We start from the raw sequence: 27,963 nt of genomic DNA, 5'->3' as shown, positions 1-27,963 counted from the left end.
TTTATTCTGGGTCAGTTACATTTTGCAAACTAGGGCAGGATAAAACCAAGGTCGCTTAGAGTCCTATAAAGAGGCCTAACAAAGAATCCATTCATCCTCATAAAAATAAAAATCCGTATTAATTAACCACATGGTAGATACAAGAATTTGAGAGCTTGATTAAATCATTAGAGCCTCCGAGCAGCAGCATTGGGGGGGGCCAAGGGGGGGAAGACACGCTCAGCCTGAAAACTGAAGAATAACTGCCTGCCTCTGTGCCAGCAGCACATGTGTAACGAGCGCTGTGGGTTGCGTGGCCTAGATTTAAATGGACTGATTGCCGCGCCACAGTTCGGAGAGGTATTGGCGGGCACAGCATGGCGTATTGTTATTGAGTCACAGGGAGATTTGTTTTTTTTTTTTTTTGATTTGGGTATGAAAATAAGGCGGACGGCAGCTGCCTCCAAGGCAGCCGCGTGGGCTGTGTCAGGCAGGAGCTTGGGCAGAGTGGGACGTGTGCTCCGGTGCGGGCAGTAAAATACCCGCCTCGTGCTGTGGTCCTGGCTCGGGAGCCACCAACGCGAGCGGATGCCTTGCTGGCTGCTTTTCTACGTTAATACATAGAGAAGCGACCAAACCAGGAACAAGTGTCCTGATCCTAGCAGAGCTCTGGCTGGAAGAGTCGCTGGTGTCAGGTGAGGTAGTTCGTATTTGCTTTCCGTCCCTTTCCAAGCGCTAGCACTACCTGCCTTGCCTGCTTGATAAAACTGAGCCCCGCTGCTCAGCAATACGTGGTTAGGTAATTGGGAACGGCTGCCTCCCGGGTATTCAGCCAAAGGGTGTGGTGGGTCCTGTGCGGACGTGAAGCCGGTGTCTCCATGCTATTTATGCCCTCTTTGTGCGTGCTGTGATGATGACTTGTCTGGGCAGCTGTGACGGCGTCYRGGACCTTTYGGGTTCCTSGGTTAGTTGCACTGAACTCAAGAGATCATCATCTGTCAAGTGTGAGGGTTTATTAGAGACAGGAGGTTATAACAAAGCTGRAAGTATAGTAAAGCTARAAATATAACATAACTGAGCATACATATACGTATCARAGGTCTACAGTTAAATCATGGGTGCATGGTACAACAACTGGCCACCCRTCCGGTSTAGTTTTCCCTGGTTTCTCTAACAACAGGTACAGTGGCCGCTCTCACCCCTCATGGGCCACCCCTCYGGTATAGTTTTCCYCRGCTTCTCCTCACCACGCTGTTGACATCAGGGGCGTCCCTGCTGACGGGTGACCCACAGGCCAGCTGACGGTGGTCCAAGTCCACACTGGACATACGTGGCTTACTCTCTTATAGCCAGTCTAAGCAATGCCAGCCCGCAGTTATACCAAAGCAGCACGGCCTCCGTCAGCAACTGTGCACATCAACAGATGTCCTGGTGCTCAGCCCAGGACACTGCTCCGTTGGTAACAACATGCCCTTTAACAGGTCCTTCTGTGGGGAACTGCACAGCACCCAGATGTTTATGGTGTGGGTCTGCAGTATCACTTCTCCTTTGCCTGGACTTGGCAATCATGAGGTCGTTAGAGGATGTGCCCCCAGGCTACAGCAACCCCACAGCGTGGTGGCTCCGGCCATGGTGCAGCCAGGGTTCATTAGCTCTTGGGGAGCGCCCCAGAGCAAACCCCTCTTCTATGGGGTTTGCACCATCCAGAGTCCCATGCTTGCCTCTGTGGTGCCTGTCAGTGGCACATTTGCATTTATTTTCTCTTTTTTTTCCAAACCAAATAGCATTTTGAGATTGTATTTCTGTCCGTATCTTTAAGACTGCCATAATTTTTTTCATCATGAGCTCCGTAAAACTTAAAAAGAACAGTAGATAATCTAGCAGGCAGGGACATAGGCTGTTTCATGCTCCTTTGGGATCACAGTATTACAGAATAGAGCAGAACRGACAGAAGATTTGATAGCTACACAGCGCAAAACAATCCTTGACGCATGTAATGCGTGAATATTTTTCTTGTAGCTCCCTTGGCAGGTTGAACCAAAGGGGGTCTTTGGGTTGGCTGGTTTGGTTGGAGAAGGAGGCTGCGTTCTTCGTCAGCAGCTCCCTCCACTCAGAGAGCGAGTTTGCACGTAGCAAAGCGTCTCGGCTGATGAAACACAGCCCAGGACTGGAGTTTGCGCTTGCTGAATTCCCTGAGCTTAATAAAATATGTGACATTTTTCTGTGAGTGACATTTCATCGTCATGAGCAGAAAGGGATTTTTTTTTTCCCCCCAAGGGACATGATATTTTTGGTACCTTTCATCCAGCCCAGCCTACGAAAATATGCATATTTATTGTTGAGTAGTTTTGCATTTGCCTTATGATGTCCAACTTCCCTTCACGTTAATATTTTTTGTGCAGGAGCATGCTGTCAGAGACAGAAAAGGTTGTTCACTTCTACCGGATCCCCCAAATTTCTTTGGTTTTACCCCCAGGTGCCAAGGGGGCAGCGAGCACCCACAGAGCCTTCTTGCCCTCCATCTTTCTCTCCTGCACCCATGCACCCTGCCCTGCTGTCGCCACCACTCCTCTGGCCTCTCCCTCCGCACACCTGCCGTGTCCTCCTCGCGGCTTCTCAGCTGGGAGTAGGACACGCACCATCCTTTCGTATTGTCCCGACAAGCCAGTGGGGAACCAGACCAGAAGGAGAAGCCGGGGAAAGAGAATAAATAAAAGTGGCCAGTTTTGCTGCAGTTGGCATTAACGAGCGACCGTGCAATGACTTTAGCCCCACATCGCTGAACTTGTCCACAGTGATATTAAGGATACACATTAGAGTTGCCCTCAACCCCAAACCTGCCAGATATCTGCTATGTAGATACCTTTCCTTGACCTCCTTTGAGCACCTTATTTCCACCAGGCAAAGTGCTGTGAACTCCTGGAGCGAGGAGGAGGCAGCCGTGCACTTGCCATGTGTCCATATGCTGCAAGCCCAGTCCTGCAGCAGCAATCCCACAGTTCCTTCTTCTGCCAGTCACACTTTGCTTCTCTGCTGCCTGTAACTAGAAGTGAGTTGTCAGGAGAGGAGTTTTGCAGGCCACTTCCCAGGATGGCTGCACTTAGCAAGGTGCAAAGGCACTGGGCATCCGTCTCGGCCCCGCGGGGAAACTGCATGGAGGAAGCTGCAGCGGGACTCAAAGCAAGTGATCAGTTTGCATGAACAAACACATTTGGGGGATCTGCTAGAAGTGAGCAATCTCTCTCGTCTCCAAAAGCATGCTCGGGCACAAAAGATGAACATGGTGGGCAGAGCTGGGAGAGCCCTGCGGTCGATGCACGTGCTTTGGGCTGACCGAGGATGACCAAAACATCGGCTCCTCCGTCAAGGTGAACTTGCCCTCCCTCAGGTAACAGTGTGTCTGTCTGACACGCTTTATAATGCCTGGGCTGTTAAAAATGGTGTGGTGTTTGGGGCGTCTGTTCTGATACGAAGGGGGGAAGGGGAGGATGGCGGGAATGCCTGCCCTTCCGGCAGCTCCAGGTGCCACTGCTTTGGGGGCTGCTTTTAAGAAGCCAAGCCCAACATTTTGGTAACGGTGTGCTTTTAGCCTTCTTCTACCTAATATATATGTAAGCTACTGACACAAACCATCCGGTGACCTCAGAAAGTAATCCCTGCCCCCCCTCCATTTTAGGTAAAAGCTTCAAGGTCATTTCCCATGGAAATAGTGACATGTAGCTATAAAGGTGACATGTRGCTACTCTGTTTCTGCGCCTGGAAGACTTGGCTTGTAGGTGGCTCTCAGAGCCCTTGGCAAAGTGAGCCCAAGCTCGCTGCTTTGCAAGCGGGGAAGCAGGGCGCGAGGAATCGGAGAGACTTGTGCGGAAGCAAGCGGGAGCAGAAACGGGGTCCCCTCTGTCCCCGTCTGATGCCCGAGGTGCTGCGGCTGCCTTCCTCTCAACAGCCCGAGTTACTGCGAGCAGCCCAAAGCAGTGAGAAATCCTAGTTACGTGGCTCTTCGGATTTGGAGCTTTAAATATTCTGAGTGACCAGTGCTGACTTTAACGTGTGTGGTCGTGGCGGGCCCGCGGCTCACGGGTGGCGGGTGGCCGTGTCTCTTGGGAATGGCGTGGGTTAGCGAGGGGGACGGGCTGGCAGGAGCGGGGCTGTGCCCGGGGAGGGGGTCGGGGAGCTGGTCTGGCCGGCAGCGGCTGCGGGGAAGGGCGCGAGGGGTTCGATCCCGGCCGGTGAAACGGAGGCAGGCTCTGATCTCGCGCTGTTGGGACCAGCAGGAGCTCTTCTAGAGGCTGAGGTGAGGATGGCATCAAGCTTCGTGTCCAGGGAAAACCAGTATTATTTATTTTGGCAAGACGTGTCCCTAGCTCTCTGCTCCCATGCCCATCTCAAGCGAGACGTATGTACTTGACTGCTTTTAAACAGGGTGCGGAGGAGATCCCGAGTCGGTGCGGGGAAGGGGTTCGTGCCCAGCCGAAGGGCAGCCCACGGCCTGGCCGCAAGGGACGGCCGGGTGGGCAGCRAGCCAGCTGGTCCAAGCACTCGCTTCCTCCTCGCTCCTGGTTTAAGACCCCGCTTGGGTCTGATCAGTGATCTGCCCCTCAGTTAACCAAGACATGCTCCTGTGGGACTTCGCCTACAGGCGGGCATTTATCGCCCAGCAGATGCCCTGGCCTCCTTCCTGGTCTCATCTCCTAACCTGATGCCTGGAGTTTCCTGGCTTTGACCTCCCTGAGAGGGGTGCGAGGAGGGTCCAAATCTTCTAGGTCCTGGTGGGAGCGGGTTGCCCTCCTTAGCGACTTGGGCTCTCCTGAGAATTTGGCCTTTGAGCCAAACCCTTTGACAGTCTCAAGAGTGGGTCTTACGCTGCTGGTCGCGCTAAGTCTTTTAAGGAACAGGGAGAAATGGATGGATTTATTCTAGATGTATGATGTTGTAGGGTGATGTGTTCAAACCACTGTTTGCTTTGTGGAGCTTTTAAGAAAGCCTTATCTAGCTGATTTTGCTGCATCTGCTTGATGGTTGTGGAGCTCCTTGCAGCATGATCTCTGCAAGCAAGAAAATATTAGCAATTGAGAAAAATTAAGAATAAATTGTATCCAGTATCATGTCTGAGAGAACAGACCTTAGGTTTGAGGTGGATCCCATGTATCTTTTTGAGAAAGACAAATAAAATCAGACCATTCTTTTCATTAAGCATTTTTTTTCTTTTTTTCCCCAGTGCAGCGAGAGTGTACCCAGAAGAAAACCTTCACTAGCTGGATAAATTCAATATTGGCAAAGGTAAGAAGGGGATTCTTTAGGAAAGACTTTTCTTTTTGCCTTTTTAATACAGAAGTGCTCTATGGAGGTTAAAATTTTTAGGAATAAACAAAATTAATTTAAGTTTTTGGGCAATAACTGGAAAAAAATGCCCCTGGAAAGCATTTGTTTAATAAGTGCAATTGCATTGCATCAGTGATAGTCTAAGGACATTCAGAAGACAGGGTTTATAAGTAGATGAGAGTATCTTTCTCACTGATCTACTAAAACATATTATTTCCTCTGTCTCCAGACCTTGTGCTGGGTTGTGGCGCACATGTGCCAGACAGGATTTTACGACGTTCTATATTTACGATTAGTTTTACTATGTTTAGGTAAGAATTATTCTATTATGCAATCCAAGAACATGAGTTTAATGGGATGATCTGAGTGACAAGTGAGTATTAAAAGAAATCATATAAAAGTTTTAAGCTTTCATGAAGCAGCTCATGCAGCAAGTGTTGGGGATCTGACTTTCTCAAGCCAAATAATCTTGTTGTGGTCCCTCCTTGAGCAGAAGCCATTGAGCTCATGATAGGTTTGTGTTGTCTACAACTGGTGAAGAGGGTGGGGGGGGTTAGTTATTCAATTCTGTAGTCGAATTTGAACTCAAGATACATTGATTAAGAAGTCAAAATACAAATTAGCTGCTTTTCTTCCCTTTCATTTTGTTCAAAGTTATTGTATGTTAACACATGCCTCGTTGAAATGCATAAATGCTTGAAAATAAGGCCTAAACTAACACTTGTAAAAATCAGAGGCAGGTGCAAGAGGGTACAAGAGGCAAGGATAATAACGGTTCAGAAGGAATAGAATATGAGAAATTAGACGTGGGATTTGTATTTCAGCTTACTGATAAATAAAAAATGCTAAAAGTTTTTTTAAGAACAAAGTAAAACAATCTGATGTTCTGCAGTATAATGTTTTCAAAATGACTAAAGATGGTGTGACAAGCGTTGAAATTTATTTTGCAGCATACACCTCCTTCTGTTATCTCAGACCTGTACGCAGACATACGGCAAGGACATTTGCTTTTGGATCTGTTGGAAGTTCTTTCAGGTCAACATCTGGTAAGATAGAGTAATCAAAATATTACGTCAATCCGTGGTCATATCGGGCAAAAATTTCTGGATGTGCTTAATTGTAAGCAATGATCAGTCTGGGGTCATGGAGCTATTCACATGTATCTTAATCTTCCATCACTGACATTTAATCGTACCCATTGATGCTAGTTCATTGCAAGTCATTCATGAATCTTTGCAAGACTTCCCTTATCATAATATAAATTAAATGGGTTATTGCAACTGAGAATATAATATGTTCTTTTTACTTTACAGCCACGGGAAAAAGGATTTAATACTTTCCAGTGCAGAAGCAACATAGAAAATGCTTTGACATTTTTAAAGAGCAGATCAGTGAGTATTAACTTCAAAATTTACAACTAAAGCCAGTTGAGCAGGAACATTTTCTTTGTTAACAATGATCCTTTTTATTCCCCAGCTCAAGCTCATAAATATTCATGTTGCTGACATTATTGAAGGAAAACCTTCCATTGTGCTTGGCCTAATTTGGACAATTATATTTCATTTTCATGTAAGTATTTCAGCGATGTGAGAGAGTGTTTTAGTAGAGGGAAAAAGCACAAAAATGTGTTGACTTATGTAGTCACCAAATGAGATGAATTAGTACAAAGGAGAAGATTATTTTCTGACGTCTTGAAGCAATGGCTCAGGGAAGAGACGCACCAACGCGTCCTGTCTGTGTCTGTGAGCTGCTTCTCCAATTCAACGATGGAGTTACAGTCTGATGAACAATATCTAATTCAAAATGGTAGAATAAGTAGATAACAATATTTTTTAAATAACCAGTTAAAAAATAGGCAAAACTTTGTCCATTTGCTTAAGTCCTCTGATGATTAAGCACCAGATAGGGCGAATAGTGCAAAGTGGCTCACATCCACCTCCCTTAGGGTCAGCCCCTCACTACAACGTGTTGGCTGCACTCACGCTGTGTAATACCTGCTATTCTGTTTTTCAGTACCAGGTGCCTGAAGTAGCACAAAGTCTTTTCTTGCAGCCTTTCCTTATGATGTTTCTTTTACCAGATACTGAGCATCTTGCATGGGGATGGGGGGACGAGGGGGTGTCTGAAAGCACAGGACCTTGCTGGGATCATGCTGGAGGACTGTAGAGAATGATGGAGCTGAACTGTCTTCTAGTGAGAGCCCAGCAGAGAACTAACATAGGTGCACTGTGGGTGAGCTGGGGCCTGGCACTCAGGGGAGAGCCAAGAAGTGAATTTATTTAGCAGTATGTATCCCACATTTTTCTTGGTAAAGGTACTTTGGTGTTGAAGGTTTTTGGGCTGCACATACCCAGAGGCTTTATCTTTTTGCCCAAATGAAGCTTCTGGGTATGTTGGGTGTGTGAGGTCTATGATGTAGGCATTCCTGTGCCTGAGTGAGCAGGCAAGCTCTGAACATGCTTAACACATGACGTTGTGTCAACAGCACACAACACAGCACACAACACAGCTGCCATGGGCTGCTTTCAGTGGTAGGAGGAGTAGGAAAGTACATTGAGTAAGAAGGTCATTTGCTGCCAGTGCTGGTGTCCACAGTATCACATGGATGGAGCTGTCTTGGGTGGATATTTCCTGCCAAAAAATCACCCAGAGGCGGGGTTCATCATGATATACTTCAGCTTGAACAGATAAAATCTGGCAAAGACTTGGAAACATGGTCTGATCCTTGTGGGTAGAGGACTACAACCCCAGCTGTAATCGAGTCCCGTCTAATTCTCTGTGGTTTTCTGCAATTGATGTCGTGGTAATTTTTCACTGAAACCTGATTAAACTCTCCTGTTGTCTCTAACAGATCGAAGAACTTGCCAGGGCGCTTGCTTGTGCTTACAATCAGCCATCTCTTGATTGTTCAAGTGCTGTCGACTCCTCTCCAAAGGCAAGCAGATCAGCTAAAAAAAGTGCTAAAATTAAGGAACGGTGGAAGATCTCTGCAACAAAGGCCCTTTTGTTGTGGGCAAAAGAGCAGTGTTCACTGTAAGTTCCATCCAGGTTTATAAATAGTATCTTACTTTTTTTTTTTTTTACTGCTTTCCTCTGTAACGTCATGTTATTTTTCCCTGTTTTTTTTAACATTTCTTAGTGACGGCTTAGCAGAAAATCTTTACAATCTGGATGACGTTAGCAGCACTTTTAGCATCAATCAGGCCTTAAGTGTTTTGACATTAGCCCTTTAAACATAAGGAACTGGGGCTAATCCTACTAATAAGACACCATGATGTAGACTGAGTTGTTTAGCTTTTCTCTTTTAGAGGCTTACAGTTTTATGTGTAGTGGAAAGCTCAGTCTAGTGGAAAGCTTATGTGATTTGTGAGTTTTAATCCTCATGGTAGGCTCTGGGTAACAAAGTTTCAGTAACAGAAGATTTTTATAAAATGGAAAACGCAGGGTTTCTAGGCTTCCCACTTCTCATGTTCTTCTGTTGAACACTGCATGATCCCTAAGAAAGATCCTAGTGATCGTAAGAGATCCCAGTCCCCAGGGGTAACAAGATACTTGCTTATCCCTGATGTATGCAGTACCTGGCTCTGTTGGTATCAGTGGGAGTGTTCACAGCATAGGATCTAGAGCAGATGCAGATATTTCTTGGAAGAGGCAGGTTTTACATTTTGCATTTTCTTCAAGGCCTAATGCTTCATTCAAAGACATTTCAAACACACTTTACAATAACATCAGCCCTTTCTTTCCAGGTCTTTTGGCTGCTTTATATTCTAATACCATCCTCTAATGTCCCATGTTGTTAGGGGGAGATGAAGGCTTTGCTCAGCACATTGGACACTTTCTGTTGAGAGAACATTTTTAGGCATTGAATCTTACCTTTTAGCTGAGTTTTATCAGTATGAGATTGGTTGGCATGTAAAAAATAGTTCTCTCTCTGTTTAACCTTCTTCCTTTTGCTTGTTTTTGTTTTTCAGCAATATTGCTCTCTGTTTCATAAGATTTTTTCTAAACTGTGATTACGTTGAATAATTTTGTTTTCAGTGAATCCTATTTTATTTTGTAAAAGAACCAATCTCATAAGTCCTGTCTCCTTGCTTTGTAACTGAGTTTGATCTCTTGAACCCTCACATCTTTTCCACACAGTAGCGTACTCATAATACCTAAGCTCTTTCTGGAAAGTTGTCCCAGAATTCACTGTGACTCACAGTCGTCGGGGCACCTCACAGCGCTGTCCAGGCACCGGATGTTTTAAAGACACTGAAGCAAATAAGGGAAAAGGAAGCATGTTTCCTGCAGTAGTCTAACATTTTTAAGGTCTGGATTTTCTAAAAGGCCAAATGCATCCAATACTCAGCGGCTTCACAGACAAATTTATTCACAGTGTTGCAGCAGCTCCAGTGCTTTGCTTCTTGTTTTTCCATTGCATAGGGTGCATAAACAGCGAGAGCAATGGTGGGATTTGGAAAGGGTGTTGGATCAGCAAGACATTGTCTTTAGGGCGCAGCACAAGATAAAAACATTGTGTCATTTTGCAGAAATATTTGTAGCAATTGGTAGTACTGGCTGTATCGCAGACTGACCCAGCTTCTGCAGAATTCAGTGGCAAGGTTTTCTGTAACTACTTGCATTTGGATCACTCCTCATTTTACTGAATTTATACTGTATTTCTAAATTTGTTCTTATGACATCTGAGAAACAGGCTATGACATTTTGTTTCTAATCGTTTTTGGGGTAGGCACGGTTCTATCAGTGTGACTGATTTCAAGTCAAGCTGGCGAAGCGGACTGCCTTTTTTAGCCATCATCCATGCCTTAAGACCAGGTCTAGTTGATATGGAGAAGGCAAAAACTAGAACCAATAAAGAAAATCTGAAGGAGGCTTTCAGAATTGCAGAACTTGAGTTGAATATTCCACGACTTCTTGAACCTGAAGGTAAATGATCTGGGTTTTTATATTTTTGTCGTAAGGAGTGAATGTAATATAGTCCGATATGTGTTGACTTGTAACACAGGAAAAAATAAGGCTAAGGTCAGATTTGAAATGAAACATTGATATTTATTGTAATGCTCAAACCTGATGTTCTTTACTGTATAACACAGAGTGTACTTCAGATTTTGAGGATTTTTTTAATTGGCAGTAAATGCGGGAACAATATGCAGAAGAAAGGATATGAAACTTTCCCGTTCATAAGAGAAACCTGTTCATTACTTTATCATGTTACATTACAGTATTCCAAAGGAAAAAAAAAGTCTATAACAAACTAATTTCTATCAATGGTATTTTAACTGAGCTGCTGAAAAATAAACATGTTTACGCTTACTGTGTTTTAATAACTGCAGTATAGTGTGTAATTATGTGATCAGGCCTTGAGGACTGTATAATTATGTTAATGGTGTATTGGCTCTTGTAGATGTTGACATTATGAATCCAGATGAAAAATCAATCATGACTTACGTGGCTCAGTTTTTGCAGTACTCCAGGAATTTACCTGTGTCTGAAGAAGACATGCAGGTATGTTGTGTGTTTTATCACTGAGACACTTTTTAATGATTCACTGTTGCCAAGAATTTCAGTACTTTCTTTGCCCAGTTTATGACATGACTCGGTAACCGTTATCTTTCATGGTTTGACCCTCTGATTCAGCCACTGACAGGGCTGAATTGGTTTGAACTTCCTGATGCTCCTGAGTGGTACCCAAGACTCAATGCGATAAATTTTTGATGATACAGGTGGAACTGCGGTCCAGACTGTCTTGTTTCCCATTTAACTATTCGAGAGGACATTTTCAAACCTGGTTGCCTTTGTGTACAGTCTGAAGTCTGTATTTAAGTATCTGGGTGCAGGCAGACAGATTTGCAAATGTGCAGAACAAACAGCTTTACATTTAATAGCTCACATGTAGAGCAGACAGAAGTTGTCATTCACAGAGGACACCAGCTGCAAAACCAAGTTTTTTATTCTCTGTATTCTCACATGATAGTTTATGCATTAATTGGCTGTTCACATATCTCTGTACTGATAATCTCCTTTCAATATGACTGCATTCAGGCCTTTTTTTTAAGATGCCTTTATATATCCAGGTGCGAGGTTTAAAACTTTGGCCTTGCTCTAAAATAGTGGCTGATACAGAACTCATTAGAGTCCCCAGGAGTTTTCCTTTGTTTTTCAAAAGTTTTGCATGAGCTTGATCATATGTTCACTTGTGTGTTGTTTTATGACACAATGTAAGTTAAAAACAGGTCTTGCAAAATGGAAAAATGAAATTTTCTGCTCTAATTACCAGGGAAAAGTAAGAGAGGCCATAAGCTGGTTGACTGCCCAAGGAGAGAAGTTAGAAAAGTTGCTGATTGACGCAGAGAGTGAAACATATTACCAGAAGAACAAAGTAAGTTGCATTTCACTGACCCTTTTAAAATATTTAACTGCTTTGTCAAAGAATTATTAAAAATACATTCCCAGAAACATAGCTTCTCATATTCATTGCCTAAAGTGAAGTTTTAAATAAACTTTTAAACAAAAGAGTTGGAAACATGAGATTGAATTTGGTAAATGCACCAAAATGATTGAGGGCAGATTTTGAAAAAATTATTTCTGTAGGGAAATAGGTATATAGTGCTTGGTTTCTGAGCAGAACAAGGTTCTTTTGGAGAGGGTAAAGTAGTGTCTTTTAATTAACTGATACAGCTGGAAGACATGGACAAGACTCAAGCACACAGGCCCTTCACGGGTCACCTTCTCCATTGCTGTGATAACAATAGCGGTAGGTTTTCTCAACTAGTGTCATAGAAGGGCCCTTGAAACATTGGCTATAGATTGTGTCTAAAGTAAAATTTCCTTTGGTTTATATGGCCTACTAGCCACAGTTTGTAACTAAAAGGCCTATGGGGGACCTCGAAGGGAGAAATTTTCCCCTTCTGTGAGTGAGAGGGGAGAAGCCATGTCCTGACTGCACTGACATTATATTAAATAAAGATTTCACTACTGTATGGCACCTGTGCTTTCAGACCCAAATACTGCCTGTAGATGAGTATGCCACCTTCTTGATATCTTGCCTTTCCATGCATCGCACCCTTTGAAGTTAATGGAAGTCATATTGACATGTCCAGAGCCAATATTTGACTCCACCAGTTTCCATTTGAAGTTTTCTTCTATGAATTATTCTTTCTTTTTAACCCTAGGAACTGATGTCATTTATGGAAGCATTTAACCAAGAAAAAAAAGCCTTTCTGCCCGTGTTGTCATCCAAAACAATTGTAGCTGAGCTAAGCAAAGACCAGCAGCAGATGAGAGAAGAGTGGCGTAAACTGATCTCTCAGGTCAGAGGCATTTCTAGCTCTCTTATCAATGTGAGTGTGTTTGATGAAGAAGACTAAGTCTACCCCAGGAACTGAACGGGGAAAAGAGGGGAGGTGATATTTTATTTGGACTGATAAAGGTGGGATTGACCCTCAACCTGAAGTCCAGACAGACTGAGTGGTGTACAGTGCCCAAGAGGAGACAGACTTCTGCTTCCCAAGCCTCAGGACTGTGAGAAGTCTCCAAAATATGGCCTGCATCTGATTATCTTTGAATTTGAGCAGTCTTCACATCAGAGGTTTTGGCCTATTTATGCTTAAAAGGTTCTTTTGGGATGTAATTATGGCTCAGATAATGATGCAGCTGGGAAAAGTGTGTTAGAATAATCTTTCCCACAGCACGGATAGCGGTGTAGTTAGATCTGGTCAGTGCTTTGCAATGAGGTTGGCTGTGTCATCTGTCTGCCCCCGAGTGAGGATGTGCTAGGCCTGGCTGATCATCTCTTTTTATGGCAGAGTTGTTCCCCTGTCATCTCCTGTGATGAAAAGCTGTCCACAGCTTCCCTTGTTTCCCTCCATTTTTCCAGTAACGTACTATAAATTTTTCCTGTTGTGGGGCTTTGAGGTGGTCACCAGCTGAGGACAGTGACTTCCGAACTCTTGTAGTGTTACAGAGATTACAGGCTGAGGAGCAAATCTGGGTCTCAGGTAAACGTAGGTGATTTCCAGCTGCCTTCACTGGAAGCTCCTGTTCTGAATGGTGACATATTTTTTTTCCAAGGTGTCTAGAGCATCAGCTTATGGAGCATATGTCAGTACCTTGGGGATGGGGAAGAAAATTATAGCGAGACATTTAATCACTTGTTTTCTCTTTTAAGATTAATGAATGGAAAACAAAGCTGGACCAGATGTTGCCACCCCCTCTGGATGGCATTGAGGCCTGGCTTCAGGAGGTCGAACATCTGCAGGCAGAAGATTTGCCTGATTTGCAGGACCCCTTTAAAGCAATGTCTCTCTTCAGAGAAATAATTGTAATATTTAAGGTATGCTGATCACTAAGGGAACATTCCTCTCCAGTCTGACCTAGCAAAGCACTTGTTATGCAGTTGATGTTGACATTTTGGGAAGTGGTGTGGCTATGTTTATCTTATGAAGGTGAAAAGCCCCTCTGTAGATATCTTAGATTTTTGAACGAGTAGTTTAATTAAATAACTACATGGGTCTATGAGGGAGGTTTCTGATTTCACTGGGGTGAGATTAAATTAAAATACTATATGAATGAGTAAATTGTGGTATTATTTTTTATGTGGCTCTTGCAACTTGTTTGTTTGTTAAGTAATAATGCAGGTAAGCACATGCTTATCTTTAAATCTATGCTTAAATACATACCTATTCAGAAAAGCACTTGGGCTCAGGGTTACATTCCACTGAGTTCATGCAGCTTATGTGATTAAAGTTAAGTACTTGCTGAATCACTCTGCAATTCCACTCAAAGCAGTGGAAGGTGTTCTGATACCTCAATACCTTCCTTGCAAGTTGTTTATTCTAGTCTTGAAAGCTTTGCATTGATAATATTTTAAGCATCCTTTTGAGTTTGAAGACTTCAAAAAAAGTGGCTGTATTGATGCCTGATTGATCAGTGTAATGCTGTGCTTGCTTCCTGTATGAACAACTGGGAAGGTGGATGTTTTTGTGACATGTCCTTGATGCAGATTTGAAAGGATGCAAACTAGAAGTTCTTGCGAGTGACTTGGTAACACCGCTTTTTTGTACTGTTGCTAGTTGGTTCCCAAAGCAAGACATGGCTTTTTAATTGATAACAGCTCTGCCAGACTTCAGCCGGTTGATCTATGATTTGTATTTTTTAGCCTAAGTAGTTAAACCATTTCTAAGAATGAGAGAAAGAAAGAGATCYAGTTGTTTTAGGTATTTTTTCCTATTGAACATGTAGATGAAAGCATTCTCTTCCTTAAGAAGAAACCCCAAACCCTTAATTTCTGTCAAATCAGCTTTTCTTGTTGGGAAGACATTCTGTTGAGAGTTTTTTGGGTGTTTTTTGCCCCATTGCTCTAGTCCAGTCTTTTTAATGTGTCTCGTGTAGGGATTGCCAGTGTTGTGCTTCATGATGGAAATTCTACTTTCTCTTAAGATCAAGGAAATTACCCGCTAATGCACATAACTGTCTGACTGGAATGGTGTTAAGGTTGCAAAATCAAGTATTTAAAAGCTGGCCAGTGCTGTCTGGTATGAGGGCTGCCCCAGCATTTAGCCCTTTGCAGTTAATATGCTTTGTGGCAAGTTTTATTACACAGAAATGTATTTTTAAGCATATTTCTTTATAGGCCATTTATGAATATCTCATCCCCTTTGGTATATGCTTTCTTCTATCATCTACAAGTCCTAGGTGATACCAGTATTTAATACTGTTTTTTTCTGGAACTCTTCATGTAGGTTAAAATTTCTATGCAGGTGTGTTTTATGTTTAATTTGTTATTTTGAGAATTTGGTGCTAAGACACATGTCCATAAAATATTCCCAAATTGTTTGATAATGACTATCAGAGGATTAATATGACATTGATATCAGCATGGCATTAAATGGAAATTTATTAAGCATTCAAATAAAGAATTAAGCAAGTATGACATAATATGTTTATTCGTAAGGTTTTGCTGTCAGTCTTTGCTAACACATAGCAAAGAAGATCTTAATATCTTGAAACTGTTAAAATGACACTTCTTAGTTCTAAAGATGGTAGTAAAACTGAGGAAAGAACTGATAGTATAGTTAGTATAAATCCATGTTCCTTATGTTCAACTAGATACACAGAGATAGGATAAATCGTATTGTGCCTTTAGTAAATATGCATTTTTGAAGGTGATGAAATGAATACTTTCTTTTGACTTTGATGAGTTAAAACACTGGAACATTGTCTTGTGCTGACTGGTTCTTAATAGCTCCCACTGTAACGGCAGGTGACTTGCAGATTTCCAAATGAAATGTTCTAGCATTTAAATGAGTGACTTACGATGTCTTTTTCTCCCTAGGGCTTGATGAGTTGTTTTGATTCACACTTGGACACCCTTCAATCCTTTAAGAATGAAGATGAGAAGAATATGCCACTAGTATTGCCTGAGAAGCTAGAGGAAATGAAAAGAAGGTTGTGATCCTCCAGTTCCCTCTGCTTTGGCCATGTTGTCGTCTAGCTCTGCTGTCGACTTGTTCTGTTACTCTGAACAAAGCAAATAATTTATCCGTGCCTTGGGGAGAAAGCGCCTCTCCCCTCTAAGCACTAAGAGGGACTGGGGTGCAGAGCAGGCAGGTTCACTCACTGGGCCTATGAACGTCTACTTATTTGTACCAAATGGAGCTCATCTCACGGGAGGTTCTTAGATGCCCTGTGCTAGTGTGGACAGGAAACACCCTCTAGGGATAGCAGACATGGATATTTTCAATTTAAAAAATTTACTGGGGGGAGTGGGAGTGTTCTCTGCCCAATTTTTAGTTCCTAACTTTTAAAATCAGTTTGAGATCTACAGGTTGTGCAACCCCATGTAGCTGTCAGAAGCTGTTTTCAAAAGTGACCAGTGAATCTGTGTCCTTAACCTGAGACCCTTTGATATAACAGATGTCAGATGTCCCTCTTTTAGCTATTTAAGGTTTTTCAAAAATTGAGCAGACAAGATTGAAATGCTCAAAATTGTTAATGCTGAAAAAAGTGAACAGTTATTATTTTAGATTTTTACTTCCAACATAACAATATAGATGTTTGCATATAATGTCTGTAATTATGAGTTTTTAAGCTAAAAACCTTACACATTAATGCCTTCTATATCCAACAATTTTGAGTCAACTTCTGGAACATTTTACTGATTGCAGATTCAGTAATATTCGGGTCACAAACTCCAACACTTTTCTTGAATACCACTGTGGACTGTGCTCAGCTATTGCCAATGAGGTGATGTTAAAGCTAAATATCTGGAACATGAAATATGGGACAAAAGAGTCTGTGGAATCACTGCTGGAAGATTGGAATGTAAGTTTAAAATATATGTATTTCATACTTGTACCCTGAGAGTAATCATTTTTGCCCCACTCTGTTTCATTCAGGCTTACATCTGTCCTCATTTGAAGATAGTAGCATAGTGGGGAGAAGCACAGTAGTTTTGGGATTCGTGCAAAGGAGCACGGGTAGATGTCCATAAAATCTTTCTTTCCACATAGTCTTCCCATTTTGCTGTGAATGTGAATTTCTTCAGCCTGGAGAAATAGATACAGCTGTGATTATCTATAACTTCCTCTCTCCTCATTTTCATGTGGGGCAGGGGGCCCTTTCTTTCTAGGCTATTTAGAGGGCCAGCGACAGCGGCCCTTTCCTAGCTAAAATCCACGCAAATCTCTCTGGCGTAGTTCAGTAGCAGCTATCTTCAAAAACGACCACTACCGCAGTGCTGGCTAATCCTGCCTGCAGCTGGTGCCTCTTCCTTTTCCCAGCCTTCTTGCTTCTGTACGCTTCCTGGTGCATATGAATTGTCCTGTTTTGTTATATTTTGTGTTGTATAAAATCTCAGTTTTCCTGAGCAATATTAACCTTATCCTGTGGTGAGGTGGGAATATGGAGTTAATTTGTTCTGAATTTCTTGATTCAATCAGTTTCATAAATATTTATTACCATGTTACTTTTACAATAGCGGTTTATGGACTTTCTTCAAGCTGGTAGAATATAGGAAGGAGTTTAAGACATGAGGAAAAGATCCGGAAAGGCACCCAAAGTGCCACCAGCTTCAGCTTTGCAATGTATAAAAGTCAGGCCTCTAAAGGGCAGTACAGAGGATGGGGTTACACATCGAGTTACAAATTCTCGTGAGCAGAGTCACACCGGTGTGCTTCGGCATGAGCAGAGCACACGACAGGTCTAACTTAAGACTAGAGGGTGCAGCTGGGTTGCCAGACGTGCACAGGTTACATTTAACCTGCAGGTTATAAGCTCATATCGAAAAAAATGTATCCCAAGCTGTTTTTCCTCCCTAGTTTTGTGTGTGCCAGTTCCTTTTCACTTTGTGCAGGATTTCGTTGAAGCAAAGAGACTTGAAAAACAGCTAGAAACTGCTGCTCACATCTGTGAAGATTTGAAAAACAAGAACATAAGCAGTCCTGACTTGGGTGAGTTCATGCACATAAACTGATACTAAGACCTCTATTTTGAACTGATGTGCTGTCCCCAGTTTGAATTCCCGCTACCTACCCATATTTCCTGCAAAATACTGACTCTGTGTAATTAAGCTCTCCCTTTTCAAATGTATAATGATGTTCCCTATTTGGTGTCCTAGCTGGTGATCCTCAAGAAATGAACAAACTCTTTAAGACAGTGGAGTCGAAGATTTCCATGTGCAGAGACCATATTTCCAATGTAAATAGTACCCTACAGAAAGTCCTGTCTTCCTGGAGTAATTATACAGAAAACATCCACTTACTGAAGACATGGCTGGAAGAAAACCGGAATGAGCATCCGAAAGAGGTACGTGGTTAGGTTTCTCTTTGATGTGGAGGACAGGAATACTTTGAAGTCTCCTGGAAGGAAATCGTCATACATGGAAGCGGTTGTTTTTGATGCTTTCTTGTTTCTCATTTTGGGAATAAACATTCAGCCAGGTTTTGCTTTAAGCGATTTCAATGCCTCTGTGTAGATCCCTGCTGAGATTCTGACAAACTGGAATTCAGTGCATGGCTCCTTAAACGAAGCTGGAAATTATCTCATTGAAGTCAGCAAAGAGCAAGTTGGATCAAATATTGCCAAAGAGCTGAAGAAACTGAACAGGAGATGGGCTAAGTTCATCAAGAGGACGCAGTTTGTAAGTTACCAAACCCTCCGGTTTCATATGACTCTTTTGCCATGGAGCCTTCAAAATTTTCTTTTTTAAACTTATCAACTTGTTATTTAGAGGTTAATAAATCTTCAAGTCAACTCAGTATTGCCAGTTTTAGAACAGGAGGAAGGGAGAATACACAGAGGCATCCCGTTCATGTGTGCCTCAGTTAAATGCTCTTTATGACACTATGGAAAACGTTCAAATTTTTAAATGGAAACTTTAACCCCCCCCCATAAAAGGATATTTTGTTGCAGGATAAAGCTCTTCATTCAGTTGTAGAGATGGAAGTAATCAATTTGTTAATAGCTTGTGAGCCTTTGCTAAATTGTATGCTCTCTGCCTCAGCTGGTAGAAAGTAGTGTTTGCTTTGTAGCTATTTCTAGAGTTGCGCAACTTTACCCCAGCTCACTTGACAGGTTTGTAGGCTGCTGTAAATTGCTGTAGAACCTGCTTAGTGTTGCATATCTAACATTTCCTAGAATGCTTTTACAAGAATGGCATTACCGCTCTGCCTGAGAACATTAGAGCTCCTAACTTTAATTTTCTAAGTTGAGCCTTTCGGTGACATTTTAAAGGTGTTGTTGTGACAATAAATGGTGGCAAAAAATTACAACATTTTTGCAGGAGATGAGGTTACTGAGAATGCAAGAAGATCAAATGAAGCAAGTTCACAAGAGTGAGGGAAATCTGGAATCTCCTATAAAAGCCCTTAGTGATATGGCAGACATTTCAAGAGAAGCTTTTAGGAGTCACTTTCAGAAGGAAGAGGTAAAGAGTCCTCTCACACCCTTACAAGGGCTTAAGGACTTAGGAGCTAGTTTTCTGGCATTGCTTTGGGACATTATGACTATGCCTGTGTATGTGTATATATATATATATATATGTATATATATATACATACACACATATTTATATGTGTGTGTGTGTATCTGTCGTATATATATATACCTGTCAATAATTTTTTTATATATATGTTTAATTAAACCTGGTGCAAGGGCAAATGCTTACGCTCTGGCCTGTGACTGCCAGGACCATTAAATCGTTATCACGATCCTTGGTCTGGGTTTGACCCCTGCCAGCTGTGGCTGTCTGGGACAATTCCCTGGCGTAGCCTGGGCGATGCTGCAGACCAGGAGTTGCTCTCCATAGGTAGAGCGGTCATGGCCACCTCCTTATCGGGGAGGGGGCTGGACCTGTGGGCACACGTTGTGCTGTCCTGCTCGCACCCAGGTCCTCTCCTCGTTTATTTACCGGTGTAAGGTTAGTGTGTATTTCTCCTTCACTCCCCTTTGGGTGTGAAAGCCAGACAGCTGGCGGAGTGGTGACCGTGAGCTGGAGGAGGGTGGTGGAGAGACCCCTGAGAGTGGACACCAGGTGCGAACGTGTCTAACCCTGCGCTTTGTTCATAGCTCTGCGAAGAGAGCGCAGACGCTGCTGAAGGGACCAAGGGACTCCCGGAGAGCGCGGAGAAAATCGAGGCGCTCCTCAAAGGGGTGGACGGCTGGGCAGCCGAGCTTGAACACCTGCTTGGCCAGATCCGTCGCGAGGGACGTGTGGAACCTGAGACAGAGGAGTATCTGGAGGTGAAAATGGAAATATACTGTTAAAATACCCATTCATCAGATTCTCATCTTTCAGCATGGATTTGCGGCTGGGGTAAAATGAGCCAGCCCCAGTGAAGCAGACGCAAAGGTGGATTTCGTGCTGTAACACTCTTAAACAGTCAGGCCTGTGTTAGTACGTTGATGTTATTTCCCACGATAACTCCCAGCCAAGCTACATGTGACTCTTCCAGACATCAGCATGTCCAGGTGACAGCGAGTGCCAGTGAAGCGCTCTTGATGCCTTTCATCAGCAGCTTGCTCTTGAGTGGTATTAATTACTCCCTGTCCAGCAGAGCACTCGCCACAGGCTGAAACTTTGGAAGCTGCTGAGATGAGAACTTCCCTGGCCCTACCGTGCTCTCTACTGCCTGTGCTGCAGTGCAGGGAGAGGACTGGGGGTGGCTTGGCTGTATTCACAGCTCACCTGTCAAAAACTGGAATCCTATAAATATTTTCAACAACATGCTGGGTAATTTGTGCATCTCAGCTTATAGGCAGTCGTCTGGCACATCCACAGTGAGCACTGACCAATTCTCTTGCTACTCCCACTTGTCTCTGTTGTTTGCCCTCTTCCTCTGCCAGGGGCTAGTGTTTCCCCCCGACAGCTGGCAGATGGAAATATGTGTTCACTCAGCAGCTTCAGTGCAAAGTCTGATTTATTTCCTTCACCTGCCAATGAAGGTGAGTCTGAACAAAGATGCCAGGCTCGCACTGGAGAAGCTGAAGCACTGTCTTGTGTTACCACTTGCTATTTCTTCAGCAGGGGCAGTATAATCTAGTGTCAGGGAGGTGCCAGCAGAATCAGGTGTCATTGGAGCTCCTCTGCCCACGCCCTAAGGGTAAACACAGATCTTCAGTATACTAAATCCACCTACAATAAACCTGAATCAGAATTAGTGTGAGTTTACTTTGAGTTTGTGCGTTGCACTGTGTTTAGTTTACAGAATTAGGAGGTGTAAGCCCATGAAAAGAATATGTGCAACTTTTTGTAATTTGTGGGTGTGCATTTATAAAATAAGCCTCACTTTGCAGGATGACACTAGTTTGTTAAAAACGTCAAAGTGACAAAAGGCACCTTGAAATACAGCCTCCAAAAGCGTGAGTGTCATTGTGTCATTATGTCTCTGAGAAGAAGAGATCAGGTCGCCTATCGCTTGCAGTACAATAGGTCGAGATCCGGAATAAAGCACTGATTATCATTAGAAGAATGCTAATTGACAGCTTCAAACAGGAAAACGTGGTGAATATTCATAGATCAAAACAGCTCTAATAAGGACATTTCATGATAAATATTCAAATACAGCACAGTACTTTTGCATGCAAAATAACCAGCTGCTTCCTGCCTGTTAGGAGTCAATACTGCAAGAAAATCCAAGCCTTGATATGCTTGCTTTAGGACGACTTCACGATCAGACAATGCATATCCAAATGCGTGGTTTGTATGTTCGTTTGGAAAGCCACTAGGATGTGAGAGAATGTTTAAAAATTACTTTTAATTGGCTCTGTGGCAAAGACATGGGAGGTATCACGTTGACAGGAAGAATGTGCTAGCAAACAGAATCCCCTGTGGATGGCAGCAGACTTCTTTCTCTCTACACAGAGATCTTGCAGTATAATATACACTAGCCATAGTTGGAATATAAGATCTTTCTTTGACCAAAAATTGACCATCCCTGATCAGTGCTGGATTTTCAGTTTAGTTTCTCTAAACAAAAAGACATAAATACTGTGCAGGCTTCTAATGCTTTTCATTTAACCAGAGCTTGGCTGCAAGAGGAACCTCATGCCAGGAGCAAGTTGTGGCAGCAGAAGAGGTCTTGCAATCCCTGACGCAAAACGCCTCAAGTCAGGTGTCGCAAAAGCATTTTCGTACCGCTGGGCTGCAGGCACGAATTAAACAAGCCAAAGACAAAATTGAGGTATTTTTTCTTGATCATACACAGACCTCTCTAATTTTAGTATTGCATGATTAGGAAGACTGCTTTCACTCAAGTAAAACAGGTATGTTTTTATAATATTGGAATCAGTCTCCCAGAGTCTTGTCGGGGCAAAATGTGGAACATTTCAAAGATCAGTATCTCAACTTGAAAAACTTGAGTGATGTTATGAAGCAATAGCTTTATACAATTAGTGACACTCATGCGTGTTCTGAAAAGTGTCTCTTTCTTCCAAGGCTGCCATGGGTGACATAGGTAATGTCTTGCCCAAATCTGAGAAGAGACTCTCAGAAAAGGAGGTTTTGCTCAATTTTGAAGAATCCCAGAAAGACCTTGAAGCCTCCATTTCAAAGGCGGTGCAACTTGTCAGTCAAAAATTAAGCCCTGAAGAAAATATTTCAAGATATGAGGTGAGTTGCTTTTCATACCATACCAGGCTTCTGAGCCAGCTGAATGGAGTATTTTTTAAGTGTTATTTAATATCAAAAAGGTAAAGATACCACAGCGAGAAAAATAGCAGATGTTTTTGGTAGCTGTTAATGCTTTTTTTCCCCAACTCTTTGATTTAGCATTGTTAGTGTATATTAACTTGGCAGACAATTTGAGAGGAGAAATGTTCACCTTTACCTTTATCGTTACATGTTCTAATTAGCAGTGTATTCCTTTTTGTTTGCACTGTCATGATAAATGCTAACAAACTGCTTGTTCCTGATCCCAAATCGCTTTCCATTGCCACCACTAAAAGCATTATTATAGGGCTTTTTGTGTCACTTAGGTTAGGGATTTTTCCTCTTCAGAAAATGGAGCGTCTTACCTCTGTTCATTAGTAGGAAGGTATTATCAGAATGAAGCAGCCATGAGACACAAAAGTAACTTTGTGTTTATCTTTGAACTCATTTTCCTGATGAAATAAACATGTCTTAGGAAATGCAAAGTATAAAAATAACATTTGTGTGGCATTAGGGTTAAGATTTTACTTTTATATAACACAGGATATTGACAGTTCCCCAGCTGCTGTGTCTCTGTAGCAGTTTATTCAGTGTGTGAATCTTGTCCTCTTACTGAAATTGCTCCATCGTCCTCAGATTTCTGTTCTGAGCTACAGCCACTTTTTGTCTAATTAATGRTAAACATTCCCATCAAGAATCACATGGCCCAGTTCTTGGATGAGTTTTTAAAGCATCGTTATAAAAGTTGAAACTCTCTTTTTTTTCCACCGGCTAACTTGTAAAGAAAGCCTGGAAAATTCAGGTCTCTTGAAAGGGGTCTTAAGCGAGGTGTCAGAGATGGAAGTCCCTGAAATCAGTGTTGCCATGTGGTGTGCAGCGAGTCCTGTCGGCTGCGTGCGGGGAGCAGCACGGAGGCAGCCTGCGGCGCCCCGGCACCTCGCCGGACCCTGCTGCGCTGGCGCAGACCTTTCTCGCAGCCGTGCATCTTCCCTGTCCGTGGGACCTTAATCTTTCTCCTTTGGTACCAGATTTGCCCCTAAAAGAGGAACTCTAGGAACAGGATTTCCTCTCCTCTGAAAGCATAAACTGATATTGTCTCCAACCCTTTTGCAGGTATGTAAGGGTGGAGAATGCCCTTATGCCCGTTCCCGCGAAGGTCATCACAGCCCGTACATGCCAAGTATACATGCTTTATGCATGACTTTTATGTACTACTGATGTCATTTTATTAGGTAAACAAGCTAAATTCAGTTCTGTTTATTTTTCATTTTGATGCTTTTCTTGCAGGAAGCTTTTAATGCTTTGGACAATAAAGTTCTTGACAAATTTTTGAAAGCAGCTGAACAACTGAAAAGTATTTCGTCTGATCATGAAAAGTTGGTAGTGGAGGAAAAGAGTAAAGATGTTCGTAAAAGATGGGAGGTGAGATAATATACAGAGGAGACTTTGCTGTCTTCTCATTAGGCCTGTCATCTTTGAAAAACAATTTTTTGTCACCATAAATTCAGATGTTTTTATTTGCTTTGTAGTATTGTCTCCCCATCTCACAGGGATAACATGTTCTGAATTTTGCAGGCAGTTCATCATGAAATTATGTCCTGTATCCAGCTCATAGCAGAAAGGGGAAAAAAGAAATTTAATGCAACTTTTAAGAAAATCAATAAGCAGTTAGGTAAAGAGAAGAAACTCCTCAACATGSATAAAACCAAAGGGCTCGTCAAGGAACATGAGGTACCTGACACACTCCTTTTCTGCTCGCCTCCCTGTCTGTATGAAGGCACTGACTGCCCTTCCTGCTCCTTATTACGTGCGTTATAGCAGTCTGTGTTTATGGAGCAGGGCCCTGGTGCTCGGTGTCACATAAACACAGACCAGAGGCCACCAAAATGATCTCCTTGCCTTTCTGGCTTCAGGTATTAGCATCACTGCAGACTGCTGAGGTTACTTCCTTGTTACTTGGATGGTACCGTTTTTTCAATTAAATTTTTTAAAAATGCCCTTGAAGTATTACAACAGAGTTAGCTGTGCAAAATGCAATAATAAGAAATGATTGAATGATCTGGGGTTCCCTGGAATTGTTACAGTCGCACAGCTGATGTTAGTCGCCTTGAACTGAGAGTATCTTCCCCGCAGTGCGATAGCCCCATGTTTGTGCTGCACATGAATTAACCGCAGAGTTAGATGTAAGAATTCCATGTGTCACTGGCCCAAGTGAGCCATGGTGACCCTGACATATTCCATAAGCAATGGATAATAACACTTTAGTGTTATTAATGTTTTCCTTCATCCTCCTCTTTGAGATGCACTGATGTGGCCATAAGGGCCACTGCTTATAAGGGTAAGAAGGAGCTCTGCTGATGAAATTCTGGTCTCCATTGAATTCAGTGGAGGTTTTGTCTTTGCTTCTTATGGGTTTATTCTCAGCAAATATTATATATGCAAGAGTAAAGAAAAATAAGCATTCTCAGGTGCATTCCTTCTGCTTAAAATTTTATTAGGTTTTTATTATATCTTAATTTCATCCTAGAAATTAGAATTATTGATGAGGAATAGTCTAAATAATTTTTCCAATTCCTCTTTTGCTGTAATCAATGGAAGATGTATTTAATGTCAGTGTGAGCAGGACTTGGGACCCCAAATAGCTAAAATTGTAGTAACATAGGTCATTTCAAACTCAGAAAAGAGTCAATATAGTCTTGTGAGTACAACTGGGGAACGTATTGCCAGTATTCTCCACTTCTTTCCTGGCTCTGTTTGAAAAAGAATTGAATGAAAATAAGTGTTTTTCTCCTGGTTTAACATCTTACACTTTAAGTGCACTTATCTGAGAAGACAATGAAAATAGAAGAATGTATGAAAATAATTGCATATCTTTATAATTTAACATGGGTTTATTATATTGTTTTTCTTCATTTAGGCCTTTTTTTCACATGAAGGCAGCCTGAAGGAACTTCAAAAGTCATTAGAAGATCTTAAAGCATTGGGAAGACTAGCAGAAGACACTCTCCCAGATATACAGACACTGGTCACAGAGTGTGAACGGAAGCTAGAAAAGCTTCAACCCGTTGTGGCAGATACTTACGCAGCCCTGCTGTCTCACGCTGGGAAAGGACAGCCATCCAAGAAAGAGTGGGTGGCTGGGTGCATGAGGTGTCATAGCCTCGCTGAAATGCAGAGATATAGATAGTTTCTGCGGTGTTGTAAGTGAACTACCAAGCACATTACCATGAGCGCTACTAAGGGCAACTGTATTTTCTAAACATTTAATACTGTGTTTCAGAAACACACAAGTACACTCATTACCCTTGGACATAGCTGCGCTGTTAGTTTTTAATCTTTAGCCAGAATTTCTTTTTTTTTTTCTCTTATATTTCATAGCTGCTTTTATTCTTAATCTGAAATTTCTTTTAAACCTTAGGGATTCCATTGTTGCTTCTGAGAATGGAGAAAATCCAGGTTCTTCTCAGCGAATGGATATCTTTTCAGCACAGGAGGTATGCAATCCATGCATACTGTGATTATTCCTGTTGTTATTCGCGTTATGGTAGAACCTCAGACCTCTGGTCACAGCTCAGAAACCCACTGTGCTTGGGAATGTAGCTTAAGTAAATCCTAAAAATTATCTGTTATAAGGAACTTGCAGCTCCTGTAACTGATTGAAATCCATTAATTCATCAGTCATTGACATGCAAGGAACAGCACTAGGCATACTGAAGAGATGTAAGTGGGACCCCAACTTTGCATTATATTTTGCTGAAGAGTGATTTTCAGCTGGAAGAGCCATGTCTGAAGCTCTGTGTTCAAGTGTAAGTCCCTGCAGTGGCCAAGTAACATGAACAAGTTGCAGAGGACAGAGAGGAAAAATAGTGTCGCTGGAGGTATTTGCCTTAGAAAAATGCAGGGAAAAACAGAACGCATGTAGCTTTTTAGAAAAAAGTGCTAAGAGAGAGAAGATACAGTAGTAGATCATTTGGATGCCACAGAAGATGTTTCATCTAAGATAAACGTCTGTGGGAGTAAAGCTGCAGATAGACAGCATGGTGCTCAGCAGACAGCCTCCAGACTGGCAGTGCCTCAGGGCTGCCCGAGGATGGCCATGGAGCTGCAGCAAAGATTTGCTCTGGTGGCTCTTGCTTGCCAAAGCTATGACGGAGTGGTTGTGCCTGCTGAGACCTGGAATCAGTATGGCAGGAATGAATGGCCTGGCTGCAAGTGCTCAAAAATTTGCTTTTTTGGTTCATGCATTAGTTTAAACACATCTTGTATCCATGAATGGAATCTCTCATCTCCTTTGGGAGTGTTTCACATGAAATGATTGCTTCTTTCAGGAGTTCACAGATGTCTACTGATCTTCACCATGTGTTGGCACAGCATAATGCAGAGTTCATTGATACCTTTTTATTTTTGCTTAGACATCAAGACCTGGTTCAGATGCAGTTTGGGAAACAGATGTGACACATCAGAATGGAGAAAGCTGTGCAAAGAAATTTGAGGAAGACAGTGATTTGCCCTTACCAGCTTTATTAGAGAGGTAATTTTTAAAGGATAAAAGGCATTCATATTAAGAGATGATACTATGCTAGAAATTTACACCTGAGCTGAAAGGGTGCACTTTTACTATGCAAAATTCCCTTCCTATTCTACTACAGTTTATTTACTATTACTCTGTAATTGATAAAGATTAACTATAGTAGCTAAATGTTGCAAACATTAGGACTTTGTAGCAAGAACACTTAGAGCTTAGAGTTTTTTTTCTGCTCTTCTGTTGGATCAGAAAAATCTTTATCTGTCCTACTAATAACTCTGAATAAAAAGTAAAAATTGGAAAAGCTAAGAAAAGGGTGAATTTTGGTTAGAGAACTGATATTTTGACATGTATAAAACTGAATTTAGAGAATGTAAGAAGGCATTCGTAAATGAAAATTTGCCAGCAGAGCGATTTCTCAGCTTTTCTATATATTGCTCATTTGTGACCAATAAYTTGGGACTTGGGTTAAATTATGCATTAGTAACAGACTGTGCCTGTTTTATATGGTAATGTATTGGTCAGCAAGTCCCAACCCCTGCCACGTCCCATTAAAATAGAGAGAATGCTCTTTCTGAAAGTGATTGCCTCTTTCTTTAGCTATAACACACAAAGAAGTAACTTGGAGGAACTTTTACAAATCAGCAGAGATAAAGTAGCATCTGGCTTTACTGATGAAATAAAAGGCACTTCATGCCTTCAGAATAAGCTGCTTGAACTACAGGTAAGTATTCATCTCTTAAAAACATACTCTGTGCCTGAACTGTTGTTTTCGCATGTAGAGCCCTCACCTTCTGTGTGTTACACATATTGCCAAGGGATGAGGAGCACTGGCACAACCAGATTTATTAGGAATAAAGGGAAATCAAGAGTTCTGCATTTGACAGGTGTGAATTCCTCTTTCACGGTTTAGTTGTGCCAGTGTGGCCAACAGTGCATGCGCAGAATGAAACTCTTCAAAGACTTATAACTTGGTCAGATTTGTGAG

The 27,963-nt window shown here is 42.3% G+C and overlaps 1 protein-coding gene across 1 annotated transcript in view; it reads left to right on the top strand.

Annotated features, from left to right (window-relative positions):
• SYNE2 (spectrin repeat containing nuclear envelope protein 2) overlaps window positions 1-27,963 on the top strand; it is a 172,662-nt gene that overhangs the window by 6,589 nt on the left and 138,110 nt on the right. The window contains exons 2-25 of the mRNA XM_026088618.1: window positions 5,198-5,259; window positions 6,252-6,347; window positions 6,615-6,692; window positions 6,778-6,870; window positions 8,153-8,334; window positions 10,034-10,230; window positions 10,709-10,809; window positions 11,582-11,683; window positions 12,477-12,614; window positions 13,472-13,636; window positions 15,638-15,750; window positions 16,470-16,626; window positions 17,657-17,753; window positions 17,921-18,108; window positions 18,278-18,442; window positions 19,870-20,043; window positions 21,825-21,983; window positions 22,238-22,411; window positions 23,738-23,872; window positions 24,026-24,181; window positions 25,368-25,579; window positions 25,869-25,944; window positions 26,863-26,981; window positions 27,576-27,699. Of these exons, the coding sequence (XP_025944403.1) occupies window positions 5,198-5,259; window positions 6,252-6,347; window positions 6,615-6,692; window positions 6,778-6,870; window positions 8,153-8,334; window positions 10,034-10,230; window positions 10,709-10,809; window positions 11,582-11,683; window positions 12,477-12,614; window positions 13,472-13,636; window positions 15,638-15,750; window positions 16,470-16,626; window positions 17,657-17,753; window positions 17,921-18,108; window positions 18,278-18,442; window positions 19,870-20,043; window positions 21,825-21,983; window positions 22,238-22,411; window positions 23,738-23,872; window positions 24,026-24,181; window positions 25,368-25,579; window positions 25,869-25,944; window positions 26,863-26,981; window positions 27,576-27,699 (3,263 nt within the window). The remainder of the gene's footprint in view (window positions 1-5,197; window positions 5,260-6,251; window positions 6,348-6,614; window positions 6,693-6,777; window positions 6,871-8,152; window positions 8,335-10,033; window positions 10,231-10,708; window positions 10,810-11,581; window positions 11,684-12,476; window positions 12,615-13,471; window positions 13,637-15,637; window positions 15,751-16,469; window positions 16,627-17,656; window positions 17,754-17,920; window positions 18,109-18,277; window positions 18,443-19,869; window positions 20,044-21,824; window positions 21,984-22,237; window positions 22,412-23,737; window positions 23,873-24,025; window positions 24,182-25,367; window positions 25,580-25,868; window positions 25,945-26,862; window positions 26,982-27,575; window positions 27,700-27,963) is intronic.

This window comes from Apteryx rowi, unplaced genomic scaffold (assembly GCF_003343035.1).
Source record: "Apteryx rowi isolate R43461 unplaced genomic scaffold, aptRow1 scaffold_78, whole genome shotgun sequence".
NCBI lineage: Eukaryota > Metazoa > Chordata > Aves > Apterygiformes > Apterygidae > Apteryx > Apteryx rowi.
This window is presented reverse-complemented; position numbering and strand designations above follow the sequence as displayed.